Raw genomic sequence first — 16,225 nt, 5'->3', positions numbered from 1 at the left:
TTTGCCCTGACCTAGACATGGAAAGCCCACATTAAAACAAGCGGTTTGTTGGCACCTTCAAATTTGTGGGATCCAAAACCAGTTTGAAAGGGACATCAGCTGTACTGGTCCTTCGCTAAGGAAACATTGCTGGAACAGAGAATTGAAAGCACACCCTCTCCCTCAGGTATTGAGTGGTAGCTCACACGACCTTTGGTGGGTGTTCTTTTCAAACCCACACACACACACACTCTCTCTCTCTTTATTGAGGTGTTTTTGTTTTGGTCCGTGTATTAACTGTCCAAACTTATTCACTGTACGTGTCATACTTTACACTGCATAAAGCACAACACAATTTAATTGGGAAAACAAAAAATCAATTACGTAAATGCATTCAATTGCTTCGTATAAGATGCACCAGGAAAATTGCGTTAATGGTCTGATAATCATTACAAATTTGCTTTAGTTTACAGAAGAGCTACCCCACTACCTCACTATTCTTATCCATGTAGAGTTACAGAAATAAAATAAAAGGCTAAAATAAAGAAAGCGAAAGGCTTGGAAAATTGAATTCTAGTAGAAATGTTACAATAAATTAAAGAGAAAAACAAAAGCAGAATAAAAATGAAACAACCGGAAAATTACAACCTCATCTCCATTTTTCTTGCAAGTCCTGTTTCTTGGACATGGCCCACATGACTAAAATTGCCACTACCAAGACAACTACAGTGAGGATAAGAAGCACGTAACTGAACTCATCAGTAAGTGAGTCGTAAGTGCGAGATGGCGCGATTCTAGTGTAAAAAAGGTCAACACCATAGGAGAAAACGTGTGTAGTGGATTCTAGGTTTGCAGGGAAAGATATTATGCCTCTCAGGTCTCCCACTTGGAGAGTGTGAGTCACATATGACTACAAAATTATTCGAGAAATAAAAATGATGTCAGAACAAAAATATGAGAAACAGAAATGATGTCAGCATGAGACCTAATAATTTTCAACATGTTAAGTGAGGCTACGGTACTTTGCATAGTGCATAACAGTCCATACTGTGGATCCATATTCTCCACTTGCAAATTCCAAACAATTGATCTGAACTGTTCAAACATGATCTCCATATAACAATGTACTTGTAGATCAAATTTTACTTTTTTTAGTAATTTTTTACTATTTTTTGAGGTAGGTAGAAAATCACTTGATCGAAAAATTCTAAACCATTCAAAAGTAGTGATTTTCTATCTATCTAAAAAATAGTAAAGAGATTCTAAAAAAAATGTAAAATTAAGCCTGCAAGTACATTTTCATATGGAGATCATGTTGATTGGTTCAGAATCGACTATTTGGACTTTGGAAACGAAAATATTGATCCGTAGTGCGGACCAATCTGCACTATGCATAGTCCCCAACTTGTTTGGGACTAAAGCCTTGGTGGTTGTTGTTGTTGTTTATTTAATAGGGGTCTGGTCGAAATTTATGGTCCCTAAGAATTGGCACCAGTTTGTGATCTTGGCATGAGAGAAGAGTAAAAGATGAAGAAAAGATAACAATGTAATAGAAAAAAAAACCTGAGGGATAATAGGCAAGGTATCAGTTAAAGGAATTATGCCCTCTTCTTTCTCTTCTTGCGATGGATCAGTAGTACGGCGTGGGTCCAAGAACCGTTTATCAAGTGCCAAGACCTGATAATTTGCAAATATCAAAAGGGAATATTTGTTTTTTTTTTTAAACAAAAGAAAAAATTACTCTTGCTTCAAGCAAAAAGCTTTTTGTTGCACTAGTCATCCAGTTAAAGGGTAATAGATTATACCTGATCACCAATGGTGCCGATCAAGATTTGCTTGGAAGTAATTCCCCTTGCTGTTGTAGTTACAGCAATTGTTTTTACAGAGTGTGTGAAAAAATATGACTGGGACTTTGTAGTGACCTCAGGACGTGAGTAAGATGTTATAGGTGCTGTTAAGTTGTGTTTTCCCAACACCAGCTTCATCAAATCCTTGTTATCCTGTTTAAAAATGATAATAGCATAAATTCAACTGCATTTGCTTGTTACTTTTTGTCTTATTTAATTGAACAATTGTTGGTCTGAAGAGAAGATTCAGTCGAGCCGAGTCCTTTGCAAAATAGCAAAAGTTAAGTTAACAAGACATCATTTTTTTTCAGTTCAGGACAAATTGGGTTTAATGGTGGTTATTTTTCAAATTTTTTCACATCAAGCATTCTTAATATATCAGCTAAAGTGGGTTAAATATAATAACTGATGCATCATTGCAAAATAAACTTCATTGCTTAGTTAGACAAAGGAAGCTTAACTGGGCTTAATTTTAACCTAGTTGCATGACAACTCGAATATTTCATACGAGGTAGATTTTAGGAAGCCAATGTAATAACATAGTAAGAAATAAAAACAAATAAATAAACAAGTACTTACAGCACGTGAGTGGTCATAGATCTCAATAACGGTCATTTCGTATCTATGTGCTCTCAGATTGAAGTAATGATACACCACCCAATTTTCACTCACAACCTGACATGGATTTCACAATTGAGTACATGTATTCTCTATTAGTAATTATAAAATGATGGCATTCAACACGGTGACAGTCCAAGCTTGTGCCGGTATGAGCATAGTATTTGACTTTAAACACTAGTTGCAATGCCTGGGAGAACATATGGTGTTAGTACTGGTACCATCCATACCTTGTGACTCCACACAAGCCAATTGGTAAAACTTTGAAAAAAAAAGAGAGAAATAAATGAAGGAACAAAAGAAAGACAATACACACGCGCGCGCACACACTTTGTAACCAGACTTTGCAATGTGTTTTTTTCTCAATAAATAGCCAACACATATCAGGTAAGCATGACGATGAAACACATACCGCATGGACCGGACCTTGGGCTCCTTGGTGGGTCACTCGGTGGAGAATCCGCCCAGTGACTGTGTCAATCAGGTATGCGACCAGTGATGCCTCGTCAGGCCCAGCAGGTCCGATTCCTCCTGTTGCTTTTGGTGAAACCGTGGCAACAAATAGTATGTTCTTTGATATGTACTTGTACATCACATCTTGATTTGTCATTATCTTGGCTTGCGTGTGCACCACCTAACATATACATTATACAAATGAGTCTCTCAGATATGGTATTAGGATATAACAGAAAGCACCTGGTGATTTTCAGAAAAGTGTAAAAATTGCACAAGAAAAAAGTGGAGTAAAATGGTTAGAAAAGTATCTCTCATTCTGTCTCCTCTCTGCGCCCAGCAGACATGTAATGCAAATCAAAAAGTTCTATAAAGAGTACATAAGAATACAATTTTCACAATTGTGTTTTGTAAGAGTTAATAAAAACTGCATTAAATCTTCTAAAAAAGCCCATCTTTAATAAAAATCAGCATTTAATCTTCATTAGAGAAAAAACTGTATTTCACGTAATGTTTCAATAAAATTCAATTGACAGTCTTTTCACCAAGGCCACAAGGCGTAACAGATTTTGATGGATTTCAACTTTATAATGCAGAATGTTTTTTATATCATCAAAGATGTAGAATGTCCACTTTGAAAAGAGGGTACCATTAATTAATTTTAAAGAAGATTGAAGGAAAAAAAAAAAGAGAGAGAGAGAGAGAGAGGAAAAACCTCTGTCATCTTTCTTTTGGCGGTCGCAACAATCCTCTCGCTATCCGAAGGGAAAACAAGAGACCACAATTCTCTTGTACTAAAGCAGTATTCATCAGATGATCCAGTGCCATGTCCTTCTTTAAAGGCATATCCCTTGACAACCCCTTTTGCATTATCAACCTTGTAGTAGTACATATTTGCCATCTCACCAATAAACACCTTCAAGGAATCCGAACTCCTCGGATACAAATGCACATTTAAATCATTGTCGATTATAAGGTGAAGCTTCTGCTCTGATGAATCTGCCAGAGGCAACGGTACCACCTCAGATATAGAATGATCAAGAATCAGGGTTTCCAGCTCCTTCCCCGAGTAAGAGTCGACAATGGAGAGGAATCCATGAGACTCTAAACCGGGCCCACATCGACCGACCAATAAAACTGAGGGATTTTCTTGCAGAGCATTGTGGTGAGGAACACGCCAGTTGCGCAGAGTTAAAACAGAGGGCGAAGGGCAGCGTTGGGACTGGAGAAGAGGGGTCAATAGATGGGACCACACAATCCGGCCATCTCCAGTGTGGAGGGCATAGACCTTACCGGATCGGGTTAGAACAATTATCAACTTTCTGAACCCGTTATGGTCCCTTGTCATCTTATTTCTCCCTGAACTTTTGAGATGCATTGCTTGGATGGCACCCATGTCATCGGGAGTTGCCAACATTAGGGTTCCTTTTAGTTTTAGCATATGTCCCTAAATTAAATTAAAAAACAAAAAATGGAAACATCGTATAAGATTATTACTACTAGAAAGCTTGATCAATAAGACCAGTCTCAATCTTTGAGCAGTTTCCATATAGAATAAACCAGTTATTGTACAGTTAATAATTTAAGATAGTGGATATTAATAATGTGTCAGCCAAGATATCAGTGTAAAGTTGTGAATATTGTACAGTTAATAATTTAAGATAGTGGATATTGTACAGTTAATAATTTCTCGTTCGTTCCCTGTTAATTGCTCATTTGAGGTTTTAGACACAAATCAAAGTAAAGTTGTGAAATATTCCTCAGCATCTAATGGGACATTTTCATGTGTACCCTACAAAAATTTAACATGTATGCCACTGCAAAATATCATACACGCACCTACAGAGCATAAGAATCATAAGATGTTATCCAAGAAAAAAGATGAAAAATACTATACAACCCTCCCCTCCTTTACATTAGATGTTCAAACATATGTATAATTTAGATATTCTAAAGAAATTATGTTTTCAAAGGGAAACATAAGATATATTCTATCTTTTTTGCAGAGGTATGTATGGCATTTTAAAGTATTCAGGGGCAATATCACATATATTTTGCATGACAAGCATTCCATGTAATGCCCAAAGCCCGGAAAACATCACATGAACCCTCTAATCCTATTTTCCGGTTTTTGAACAATTAATTTTTCCGGTTCAACGCTGGTTCAAAAACCATAGTTATTCGGACGATCAGAATACTTAATTCATCTAAGATGAATACTACCTGATGTCAAGCTGAACACTAAAGATGGTAACAACCACAGTAGCAACAATATTCTTGGTATATCAGGTCCCTTCTTAAATTAATGTACCATGGTTCAAGGTAGTACTAAGAACAATAATTAATGTATCATAGGTGCATTTAAAAATGCGAGTTAAAATAATGCACTAAGAACGATAATTAATGTATCACAGGTGCATTTAAAAAAAACTAACACCTTGAGCCACTCCAAGAGGGTATGCTCCACCTCGACAACCGAGACACCTTCCTTCTCCACTGGTAGCTCTGCTGGAACAGCATCAGAAATCGAGGCGAGGCCATCCTCTCTGCTCCAGACTACCGCCCCTTGTTGCACCAGCAAAAGCGACTCATCCTCCATCACAATCAAAGCTCTAAACCCGTGTGATTTATCGGTTCTCAAATAATTATTCAAGAACACACTCTTGACACTCCCCCTGTGTTCCTCTATTTGGATAGCTTCAGTGAGAAATTCTCTGCCGTTGATTTGTACTTGGAAATTTATAGCGTTGCTTGAATGGTGCACTACTGCAAAGGCTTGCTCTTCTTCAGAGAGGGTTAGGCTGTCACTCACAATCCCGGTTTGATCTGATTTTTCAATCAGTTCAAGTTCATTATCTCCTTTTACTCTTACAAAGGAAACACTTGAAGGAGTTTTAACTACAAAAATGTCATTTAATTTGGTTGGAATCAAGTCAGCGGTGCCAGAGAAGTCTTTAGCAATGCCTGAGAGAGGCTTATGATGGTGAGTTATGGTTCCATCGGTGAATTTAATGAGAATTAGGCTGGATCTGGTTGAGTCTAACACTACAAGCGAGTCACTGGAAATGACTGATATTTCACTGGAGAGATCAACTGGAGAAGATTGAGTAGCATGCTTTAGCAATTCTCCTGTTTTAGCATTGAGGTGATATACAGCAATCTGTGAGGTATCAATAAAGCCAATTGCATAGATGGTATCACTCTCTGGAGGCTGAAAAACATGCTTCAGCTTTAATCTACATGAAAATATAACAAATCAATAGTTAGTTTAAAAATAAACTAAAGGGAAGCTGAAAAAACATGGTGAAAGAAGCCGGTTAAAATAATTGGATCGAGTACAAACTAAACATAACAGATGATCAAAAGGGAACTTTAATTTTATATATGTAGAGTATTAGAAGAGCCTAGCAGCTATACAATCTATAAGAAAATGGCAAAATTATCCAACAGAGAGAGAGAGAGAGAGAGTACCCATCAACAGATAAATCTTTTTTCCAAACAACCAAACCATCTATGCTTGATACTGCCTGAATGGAACCCCCATTGCATGCCAATATCAAGCTGTCTCTTCCTGATTTAACATTTCCCTACAAAAAGTTATTATATCATTACTAAACTGAAGTACAAACTATGCATTGAAAATAAAAATACAAATTTCTTCAAGTTACCAAAACATGTAGGAACGAATCAGTTGGGTTTGAATTTTGAAGACTAGTTTCCCAGACCATTTGTCCATCAGGAAGGTTCCATGCTCTCAATACACTACCTCGCGAGGAAAGTGTAACAACATCTGAAATAATAAGATTTAGAACAGCGAGGTTTCAGATTGCTTGTATATCCCTACAAAAAAAAGAAAAATAATAAATTAGGTAAATAAAGAAAATAGACTTACATTTCCCAAGAGAGAGGCTTAGTTGATCCACTACATCATCTTTTCCAAGCACATGCCTCCAAACTGCACACGAAAGAAGTTTCATATTTTACCCTTAAATTTTAGAAAAGCAAAAAATAATCGCAGCATAGTCATCTCTAGGCCAAGGATTTCAATCTCAGATTGTTAATATGCTACTACTGGTAACACATGGCTTTCAGTTCCATTATTTTGTATATTTACTGATCTTTTAAATTCCATTACTAATAGAGGCTTACTTGCGGATAAAATCTCAGGTAGCATAAGATACTTCAGGTACAGTAATTGAAGTACTGTAACATTTTTCCATAAAAAAGGTACTGCAACATGGATCATGGGACACTGCCAAAGACTGGTAATGATACAATCTGATGGTACCAGAAAGTACCAATCAGTATGGAATTACAATTAGTAGTCAAACATCTCTAAACCCCAGTATACTCTCAAATCCAGGGAACTCAATTATCCCTAAAGTACTATAATGAAAAGCTAATGAAAGAAATTAATCAACGATCAGAGTTTTGATCTACTGACATAAGTCTCCAGTACGAAGATCGAGAGAGGCAATTGCATTCTCTTCAGTTGAAACCACCACACGCCTCCTTCCCGTCTTCTGTGCGTGAAACACTGCATGCTTCACCTTCCCTATGTACCTCTTATGCCTTAAAAACCAGATGAAAATAATACGAGATCAATAATCAATTACGGATCTAATAACAGTTTAGATACTCTCACGAAGTAGCAAAAAAGAGAGGGAGAGTTTGACGAACCAATCAGCGAGCCCGACTTGATCCTCGTAGATGGAGAAAGACAAGCTCAAGAGAGAGAGGAGAAGGAGAAACCCTAGCAAAAACCTAGCCTCCATGGCTAGACGAGAGAGAAAAAAGCTGCTCCGATCTATTAATGGTGGCGTGAGAGGTTCGGATTTGTCGGTTTGCGAGGAGGTCTCCTTATGGGAACCGTCGGTCAGAGGAAGAAGAAGAGGGGAAAGAATAGGGGTCCGGACGGGAATTGATTTGGGTTAAATCCTCTCCAAAAATTAAATTCAAAGCCATTTGTGCTATTTTTATTTAAAATTTATTTTATAATTTCTAATTTGTCATGTAGCGATTCAAGATCAGATTCAATTTTTTTTGCTAGCTATGAGTCAACGGTATTTTTAGTATGCATAAATTTTATTAATTTTAGGTGCTTCAAGATTAGTCGTGAGTTGCATCCAAAGATTCAAACAAACTAGAATTCAATATGTACTCGTTTAATTTGTTAAAAATATGTTTTCGTCCAAATTTCGAATCGAATGTTCGTAAAATATTACGGTGTCATACGAATATTATTACGTGTTTATAGTTCGACTTTTAAAATTTGAATAGTTTAATATCAAATAGTGTGTATATATATACATAAAATTATCAAGTAACATCTTTATAATTCCTAAATAAATAAAATTTGTAACTTATATATAAAAATTATTTGTGCGAAAATTTGTATATTTATTTGACTAAGTACAAATCTATTTATTTATTTCTTTACACGAGTTATTTTATTTTATTATATTTATTCGACTAAGTTACCCTCTTAATAAATTTTTTTTAACTCAATAATAAACATTTAAGTTTGGTTTCATAAGAACCAAGAAGTTCAAATGCTAATGCCTGAGAATGTCCACAACAACAAGTTTCTATAAGTTATTGGAGTCGATCAAAATAAAATTAAGATGTTAATTTTTATTAAATACATAACATATGATATATATCGTATTTGATGGTTTTATTTTGATAAAAATATATATTGACAATCATATTTATTTGACAATAATGAATGAAACAATAAAATAAAATTATAATTTATTCTCTATAGTATAGATAGGTTGTGTAGTGTATTTTATTGTAATATTTTAATAATTTGGTTACTAAATAAATGAAAATAAAATTAAACTTCTAAAAAAGGCCCCTGCCTTCTAGGGTTTCGTTGAGGTGTGGGGAGAAGGAAATAAAAAATTTCTTTTGCTGGAGCCTGTGCGCACCAAGGTTAAACAGAGAAATTTCGAGCTAGACAGGGACCTTTTGATCCATCAAAAGTTCAAACGCTATACGCACCAAAATTCAAAATTCACTCTGTACAAATGGGTTCCCGTTTGGCCGAGGAGATCTCTAAGCAACTCTCCGCATAGAAACTATCTGCAAATTAATTCTACACCCTTCGATTAATGATCAAACGGTGGATATAAGTCAGTACAAAAATGAAGATGCGACTATTAATCATAGGTCGTGTTCAAGGAAGAGTGGGGATTCGAGTTGCTAGATTTCTTACACCAAACTTTATGGATTAGTTTGTATTATTAAATTGTCGTAGATTGTCGGTGAAAGAAACATAGTGGGGTCCATCACGTAGTAGGAAGTTTTTGGTTTTAAAACAGGTATTGATATTTGGGAAAGAGGTGGGGGCGTGTCAGGGTCGAGTCAAACGTGGGTAGGGCTGGGCAAAAAAGCTCGAACTCGTAACTCGCTCATTTACAGCTCGTTTAACTAGGCTCATTTACAACTCGAGTTGGCCAACTCGTTTAATAAATGAGCTGAGTTCGAGTTAGCCCCAACTCACTTATTTATAACTCGAGTTACATACAGTTACATAGTATTGGTCACAATAAATTCCAAAATAATCAAACCCGAATCTCTAGACTGTTATTTGTGCTTTGAAATTCGTGTAAAATATGTTTGAACTTGTATTGTAATACTATCACTGGTTAAACGAGTTATAAACGAGTTGTGAGCCAACTCGAGTTGATAACGAGCTGAGTTTGAACTTGTGTTGTAATACTATCACTGGTTAAACGAGTTGTGAGCCAACTCGAGTTAATAACGAGCTGAGTTCGAGTTGGCTCTATAACTCATTATTATCATCTCAACTCGAGTTGGCTCACTCGTTTATTAAATGAGCCAAGTTCGAGTTAGGGGTAACTCGCTCAAACTCGGCTCATTTATAGCCCTATTACGTCCGATTTTTTTATTAATAGAAAAAAAATAAATGAAATATCAAAATACGGGAATATTTTTGGATTTTTTCGAAAAATAGGTAGAACGGGTTGTGTTTAGGGATGGCAATGGGCCGAACCCACAGGTATTTTGTCAATCCCAGGCCTGGCCTGCCTGTTAAAATTTAACGGCCCGCCTGCCTGGCCTGATCTGACGGGCCTAAAAATTTTGGCCCGGCCCGCCCATAGGCTTTCCAATCATTCCTGTGCTTGCCTGTCTGCACCAATGGGCTGCCTTACCCGGCCCGGCCCGATCGGCCTGGTCCAATCCAACATCAATTTACACAAGTTTCTTATACACCAAATTTTAATTTAACACTAAAATACCATACAAACAACTACAAACAATACACAAACAATGCAAATACCACTAAAATCCATACAAACAAATACAAAACAATGCAAATATCACTAAAATCCATACAAATACACCCGATTTTTTTATTTTTATCCAAAAATTAAATTGAATTTCAAAAATCAACCGAACCGCATTTCAAATTTTAAAAGTACCCAAACCGCTAAACGGTTAACCGGACCCTAGGTTCGGTTAACGGTTTAGCGGACCAAGGGTTCGGTTAACCGTTTAGCGAACCCTTGGTTCGGTTAACCGTTTAGCGGACCAAGGGTTCGGGTTCGGTTAACGGTTAACCGGATTCGTTGGTTCGCTGAACCGTTAACCGAACCCATTTTTTTTTTTTTTTTTTTTTTTTTTTTTTTTTACTTTTTTTTAAAACAGAAAATTTTCAATTTTTTTTTCTATTGAAAATATACATGAAAATTCGTATTTAGATTTATCAAATTTACACCAAAAATTTTTGTAAATCAAATATGAAATTTAAAATTATAGAAAAATACACATACACATACACATACACATATACATATACATATACATAAATAATATACAGTTACCAATTTTTTTTACTTTTTTTTTACTTTTTTTTACTTTTTTTGAAATATACAGTTACTAATTTAAACTGAGAAATTCATTTTGATGGTTCATGATTACGGATCTTATACGACGAATTTAAACTGAGAAATTCATTTTGGACGAATTTTGGATTAATCCGAGAGTAAATTTTTTTTTGGGATTAATTACTAATTTTAATCGGAGAATTATTAATTTTATTTAATTCTTTGGTTCGTATAAATTTTGAGAATTATTATTCTTGAATCAATTCATAATTATTCTCTATTATTAAAATTTATGGGAGATGCAAAAGTTGGAGACCTTTAACCTCCCAAGAGGCCTCACATGCGCATCTCTATTTTTGCTATATTGGATCTAACACAACTTAAGATGAACAAAAATTCGGTCCAACCTCAATGACAGCCATGCGTTTTGGCAAAATGGGCCGAACTCGCTGAATTTTGGCCAAAAGTTGATTGCATGGCTAATAAAGGGGAAGGACCGAACTATGTGTTATATGTGTTGTATTGGATCTTGACTATATGTTATATGATAGGATAAGATGGGATTGCATGTACAAAAAACTATATGTGTATATATGTTGCACAAATTGTATTATGTTGGTATTTTCTATGATTTTATATGAATTCATATATAATTTTCGGCCTAATTATTTTTCTGTTGCAGAAATTTATTATATATATTTTTATATAAATAATTTTAGACCTTATTATTATTATTATTATTATTATTATTTTAGACCTTAATAATTGGATGTTGCAGAAACTATATATATTCTGTCGGAATATTTATTTTATTAATATTCTATATAATCTATATACACTAACCCTAAACCCTAAACACTATATATTCTATATAATCTACATATACATATAAAATAAAATTCGTATTTAGATTTATCAAATTTACACAAAAAAAATTTGTAAATCAAATCTGAAATTTAAAATTATAGAAAAATATACATACACATATACATATACATATAAAATAAAAAAATACATATACATATGCATTTAAAATTTTCTGTTTTTAAAAAAAAAAAAAAAAAAAAAAAAAAAAATTGGGTTCGATTCGGTTAACGGTTCAGCGAACCAACGAATCCGGTTAACCGTTAACCGGACCCATGGTTTGGGTCCGGTTAATGGTTAACCGAACCATTTTGAAAAGGTCCGGTTAACGGTTAACCGGTTTGGGTAGATTTCAAATTTGACATCCGGTTCGGTTATTTTTTGAAATTTAATTTAATTTTTGGATATAAATAAAAAAATCGGCAAATACACAATAGAAATTACCACTAAAATCCATACAAATACAAGCATTGCACAGTAATATATTAGAAAAAAAATATATTTCAGTCAGAATCAGAAAAAAATGAAGTCAAAATCAGAAAATATTTCAGTCAGAATCGTAACTAATATAGTCAAAATCAGAAGAAAAAAAAATTAGAGGCTGCATCATTTTTAAGTATAATCAGAGGCTGCAAAAATAATATCATTCTCGTACATAAATTTAGTCAAAATCAGAGGCTAGAAATAAAATTATTTTTAAGTATCATTCTCGTACATAAATTGCAAAAATAAAGCATAATAGAGACCTAGAAATAAAATCAGATTATTTACTAGAAAAATCAGCAAATACAATCAGCTTGATCCCCATTCTTGAGCTTTAAAGAATTCTTCAAACAAGCTTATTCTCTACCTGCATTTTGTCAAACACCTCATAATCAATATTCATATATATAAAAAAAAGACTTCCATTATTGAAAAAAATAAGCATATACAACAAAACTCAAATAGGAACATGTACTCAACAAAACTATGTAAGCATATAAGTATAACAACTCAAATAGGAACTGGTACAAATATCAGTATCAGCATTTGGACCAACTAATTAATCAACCTATACAACAAATTTCAGCCAAAATAGAAACTGATATGGTGAATTAGTGATATATTGATCACATGCAACAAACATTCATTAAAGAAAATAATACAAAACATAGATCACATACTTGTATACCAGTAAACATGTGCTACCGAATATATTAAAGAAATCCCAAGCATAGATCAAACATAAACAAATTAGAGGCCAGAATCTAGTAGAACTCCAGAAAAAGGAGCACACGTACTATTCATCCGCTACGTATGGCTGAGGCGAGTCACTAGGTGAGGTGGAGCGTAACTGGTGGCAGAGAACTAGTTGTGGGGCAGATTGGTGGCGGAGAGAGCGGTCTGTGTTCAATGGGCAGATTGGTGGCGGAGAGAGCGTAACTTGAGTGTGGTCTGTGTTCTGGGGAGGCGAAAAGGAAAAGAGAGAGAGAGCGGAGCGGCTGAGATTGAGAGAAAATGGTTTTAGGTTTTCGAAAGTCAGAGGCCAGAATAAAAACCCTAACGCATCTTTTAAACAATAGGCCCAACGGGCTGCCTGTAGGCTTTAACCTAAGCCCAAGCCTGACCTGACCTGTCACTAGGCCTGGCCTTGCTTGGCCTGTTATGGTGTCGGGCCAAACGAGTAAAGGGTCAGGCCAGGCAAGTATGAACGGTCCATCAGGCTGATGGGCTTTTCTGCCATCCCTAGTTGTGTTGACCCGTCCACCGGACGGGTCTAATTATCCCGTCCGGGTTAATACCTGATTAAACCCATTAATCAACTTCGCAGTAAAAAAAAAACAAAACAAAAACCCGGACAGATTTACAGGTCCTGTCCCCCCCCCAAAAAATGAAAAAAAATCCTGAACGGGTTTACAGGTCTCGTCCTGACGCAAAAAAAAAATCCGGATGGGTTAAGACGTCCCGTCCCCCATCGCTATTAACCCGTCCCTTTCCTCTTTCCCTTTCGCTTTCGCTGTCTCCCCTCCGCGCTGAGTAAAAGAACCTCTCCCCTGGCTAAATATCAGATTGATGATCTCATGCGAAAATTGTGAAAGAAATCAATGATCTCATGCGAAGCTTTATTTCTGGGAAAAATTGAACCAGCATAGATATATGTCCATGATAGCCTGGAAAAAGATATGTTTGGGGAATGAAGAACATAGGGGGTTTGGGGTGGGGTGATGGGGGGTTCAGGAGATTAGAAATTTGCGATGTTCTAAAAATTGTGTGGCAGTTAGCCATGAACAATGGCAAACTATGGGTAGCTATAGTAAAGGCTAAGTACTATCTTAGGGCGGGGTTTTGGGAAAGTGGTACGAGGAGCCAGTTCGCTTTGGAGAGCGGTACAGGAGCTTAAATTGTTCTTTAAACATGATGTCAGTTGGTACATAAGTATGGGGGAAAGGGTTCTGGCCATGAATCAGCCATGGCATCAGGAAAATTCACAACAAATAGGGAGAGTACCACCACGGTAGCAGAATTGTTTGACTGTGCAACAAATTCATGGAAAGAGGACCAGGTATGCGATCTCATGGGTCTCCAACAGGCACAACACATAGTGACGGCAGCCCCAAAACCAATAGGTAATAACCTGCTCAAGGACTGTTTGGTCTGGCAATGCAGCAAGATAGGGATATACACAGCAAAAGAAGGCTATTATAAAGTGGTACAACAACTCAATACTAACACAACACCACTCAGACCAGAACAAAAGGAAAGTATAAAAGAACCCATCTGATTTTTTTTTTTGCGCCGGGATGGGTTTAAGCAAACTGTTCGGATATTTTTTTTTTTATGTGGGGGACGGGACGCTATAACTCGTCCGACTTTTTGTAATTTTTTTTTTGAGCGAATTTGATTAAGAAGCGTATTAGGGGATTAACCCGGACGGAATAATTAGACCCGTTCACCGGACGGGTTAACACAACCCATCCTACCTATTTTTCGAAAAAACCTAAAAATAATCTAGTATTTCGATATTTTTTTTTTCTATTAATAAAAAAATCGGCCCTAAACGTGGGTGGGGAGGAGGAGGATCAGAGGAGGATTAGGGAACTTTCTTAATCTTGGGGAGGTGCTGAATTTGCAGTTTGCTGATGACACATTACTGTTTTTACAAGCTGATAGGAAAATGATCAACTCTTTAAAGTGGATCTTACTTTGTTTTGAGAACTTATCGGGTTTGAAAGTGAATTTTGATAAAAGTGAGATGGTTGCTTTAAATTTATCTCAACAAGAGGGGCAGGTTTTAGCACATCAATTAGGTTGTAAACTTGTTAGTTTGCCAATAACCTATCTAGGGGTACCCTTGCATTGGAAGAATTTACCTATGACTTGTTGGAATGATTTAATAGAAAAAATAGAAAAACGATTGCAATCTTGGAAAGGCAAATTACTTTATTTGGGAGGTCGAGTAACATTATTAAATTCTGTAATTTCAGTTATTCCTCTTTATTGGTTGTCATTGTATCGTATGCCTGTGGGAGTTCGATATAGAATTGATAAACTTAGACAACGCTTCCTCTGGTTTGGGGGTAGCACAGTAAGGAAAAGATATTCCTTGATAAGTTGGACTCGAGTGTGTAGAAGCAAAGATTTAGGGGGATTGGGTGTACTTGATTTGAAAGCAATGAATGATGCTCTTTTAGCCAAATGGCTTATGAGATTTTTAGATGATAACGTTGTAGGAAATTGGAAGTATATCCTTATTCACAAATATAGTGTTATAGGTACTTATGGAATACATTCTCCTTTTTGGAAGGATATAATGAAAAGTAAGAATATTATAGACGTTAATACGGATTGGCAGGTAGGCAATGGGCATTCGATACGTTTCTGGCTGGATAGATGGGCGGGTAACAGTGTTTTGGCTACTATTTATCCAAATTTGTTTGATATTGCATGTGATAAACATATTTTGGTTTCACAGGTATTCAGTCCTGCAGGTTTACATATTGACTTTTGTCGACAATTAGTAAGCACATATCATACAGAATGGTGTACTTTATTAACTCAATTTCAGAATTTTCAATTAGGGACCATTAACGACCACATTGTATGGCGGTGGTCTAGCACTGGTAGATTTAGTGTCCATTCCTTGTATACTTGGCTTATATTTGGTGGAATACCTAACTCTACATTCACTAAAATTTGGAAGGCTCATATACCCCTCAAAATTAGAATATTTCTTTGGTTGGCTAAACAAAATAGAATTCTAACTAGGGATAATCTTAGTAAGAGGGGATGGCAGGGAGACCAATCATGTATTTTCTGTCATGAGCAAGAAACCGTGTCTCATTTGTTTCTAACTTGTTCCATGGTACGTCAGATATGGCACTGGATAGCTAGGTACAACAATTTTGTGTTTACGTGTGTAAGTTTAGATGACTTGTGGGATATAGGTACGTGTATACCTATGAAGGATGATAATTTGGTTATGATGATTATAGGTGCAGTCTTGTGGACTGTGTGGCTCGAGAGAAATAGGTTAATTTTTAAAGGGGGGGTTGCAAAAGGTCCCCACACTCTAGGTACACAAATTATTGCGTTTGTTAAATTTTGGTGTTCCCTTCAGAAATATGAGGC

The 16,225-nt window shown here is 35.9% G+C and overlaps 1 protein-coding gene across 1 annotated transcript; it reads right to left on the bottom strand.

The window, feature by feature from the left end:
* Window positions 1-384: 384 nt before the first annotated feature.
* Window positions 385-7,756, bottom strand: LOC144568245 (uncharacterized). Its single transcript, XM_078318529.1, has 12 exons — window positions 7,578-7,756; window positions 7,342-7,469; window positions 6,790-6,852; window positions 6,566-6,687; window positions 6,369-6,484; window positions 5,335-6,133; window positions 3,613-4,344; window positions 2,857-3,078; window positions 2,406-2,501; window positions 1,785-1,979; window positions 1,543-1,656; window positions 385-889 (listed from the first exon to the last, which is right to left on the bottom strand). Exons 1-12 carry the CDS (start codon window positions 7,670-7,672, stop codon window positions 629-631), a joined length of 2,943 nt encoding a protein of 980 aa, XP_078174655.1. The 5' UTR covers window positions 7,673-7,756; the 3' UTR covers window positions 385-628.
* Between the last annotated feature and the right edge of the window lie 8,469 nt (window positions 7,757-16,225).

The sequence above is a fragment of the Carex rostrata genome, chromosome 17 (genome assembly GCF_964058835.1).
Source record: "Carex rostrata chromosome 17, lpCarRost1.2, whole genome shotgun sequence".
NCBI lineage: Eukaryota > Viridiplantae > Streptophyta > Magnoliopsida > Poales > Cyperaceae > Carex > Carex rostrata.
The sequence above is the reverse complement of the archived record's forward strand: the minus strand, read 5'-3'. Positions and strand labels throughout refer to the sequence as shown.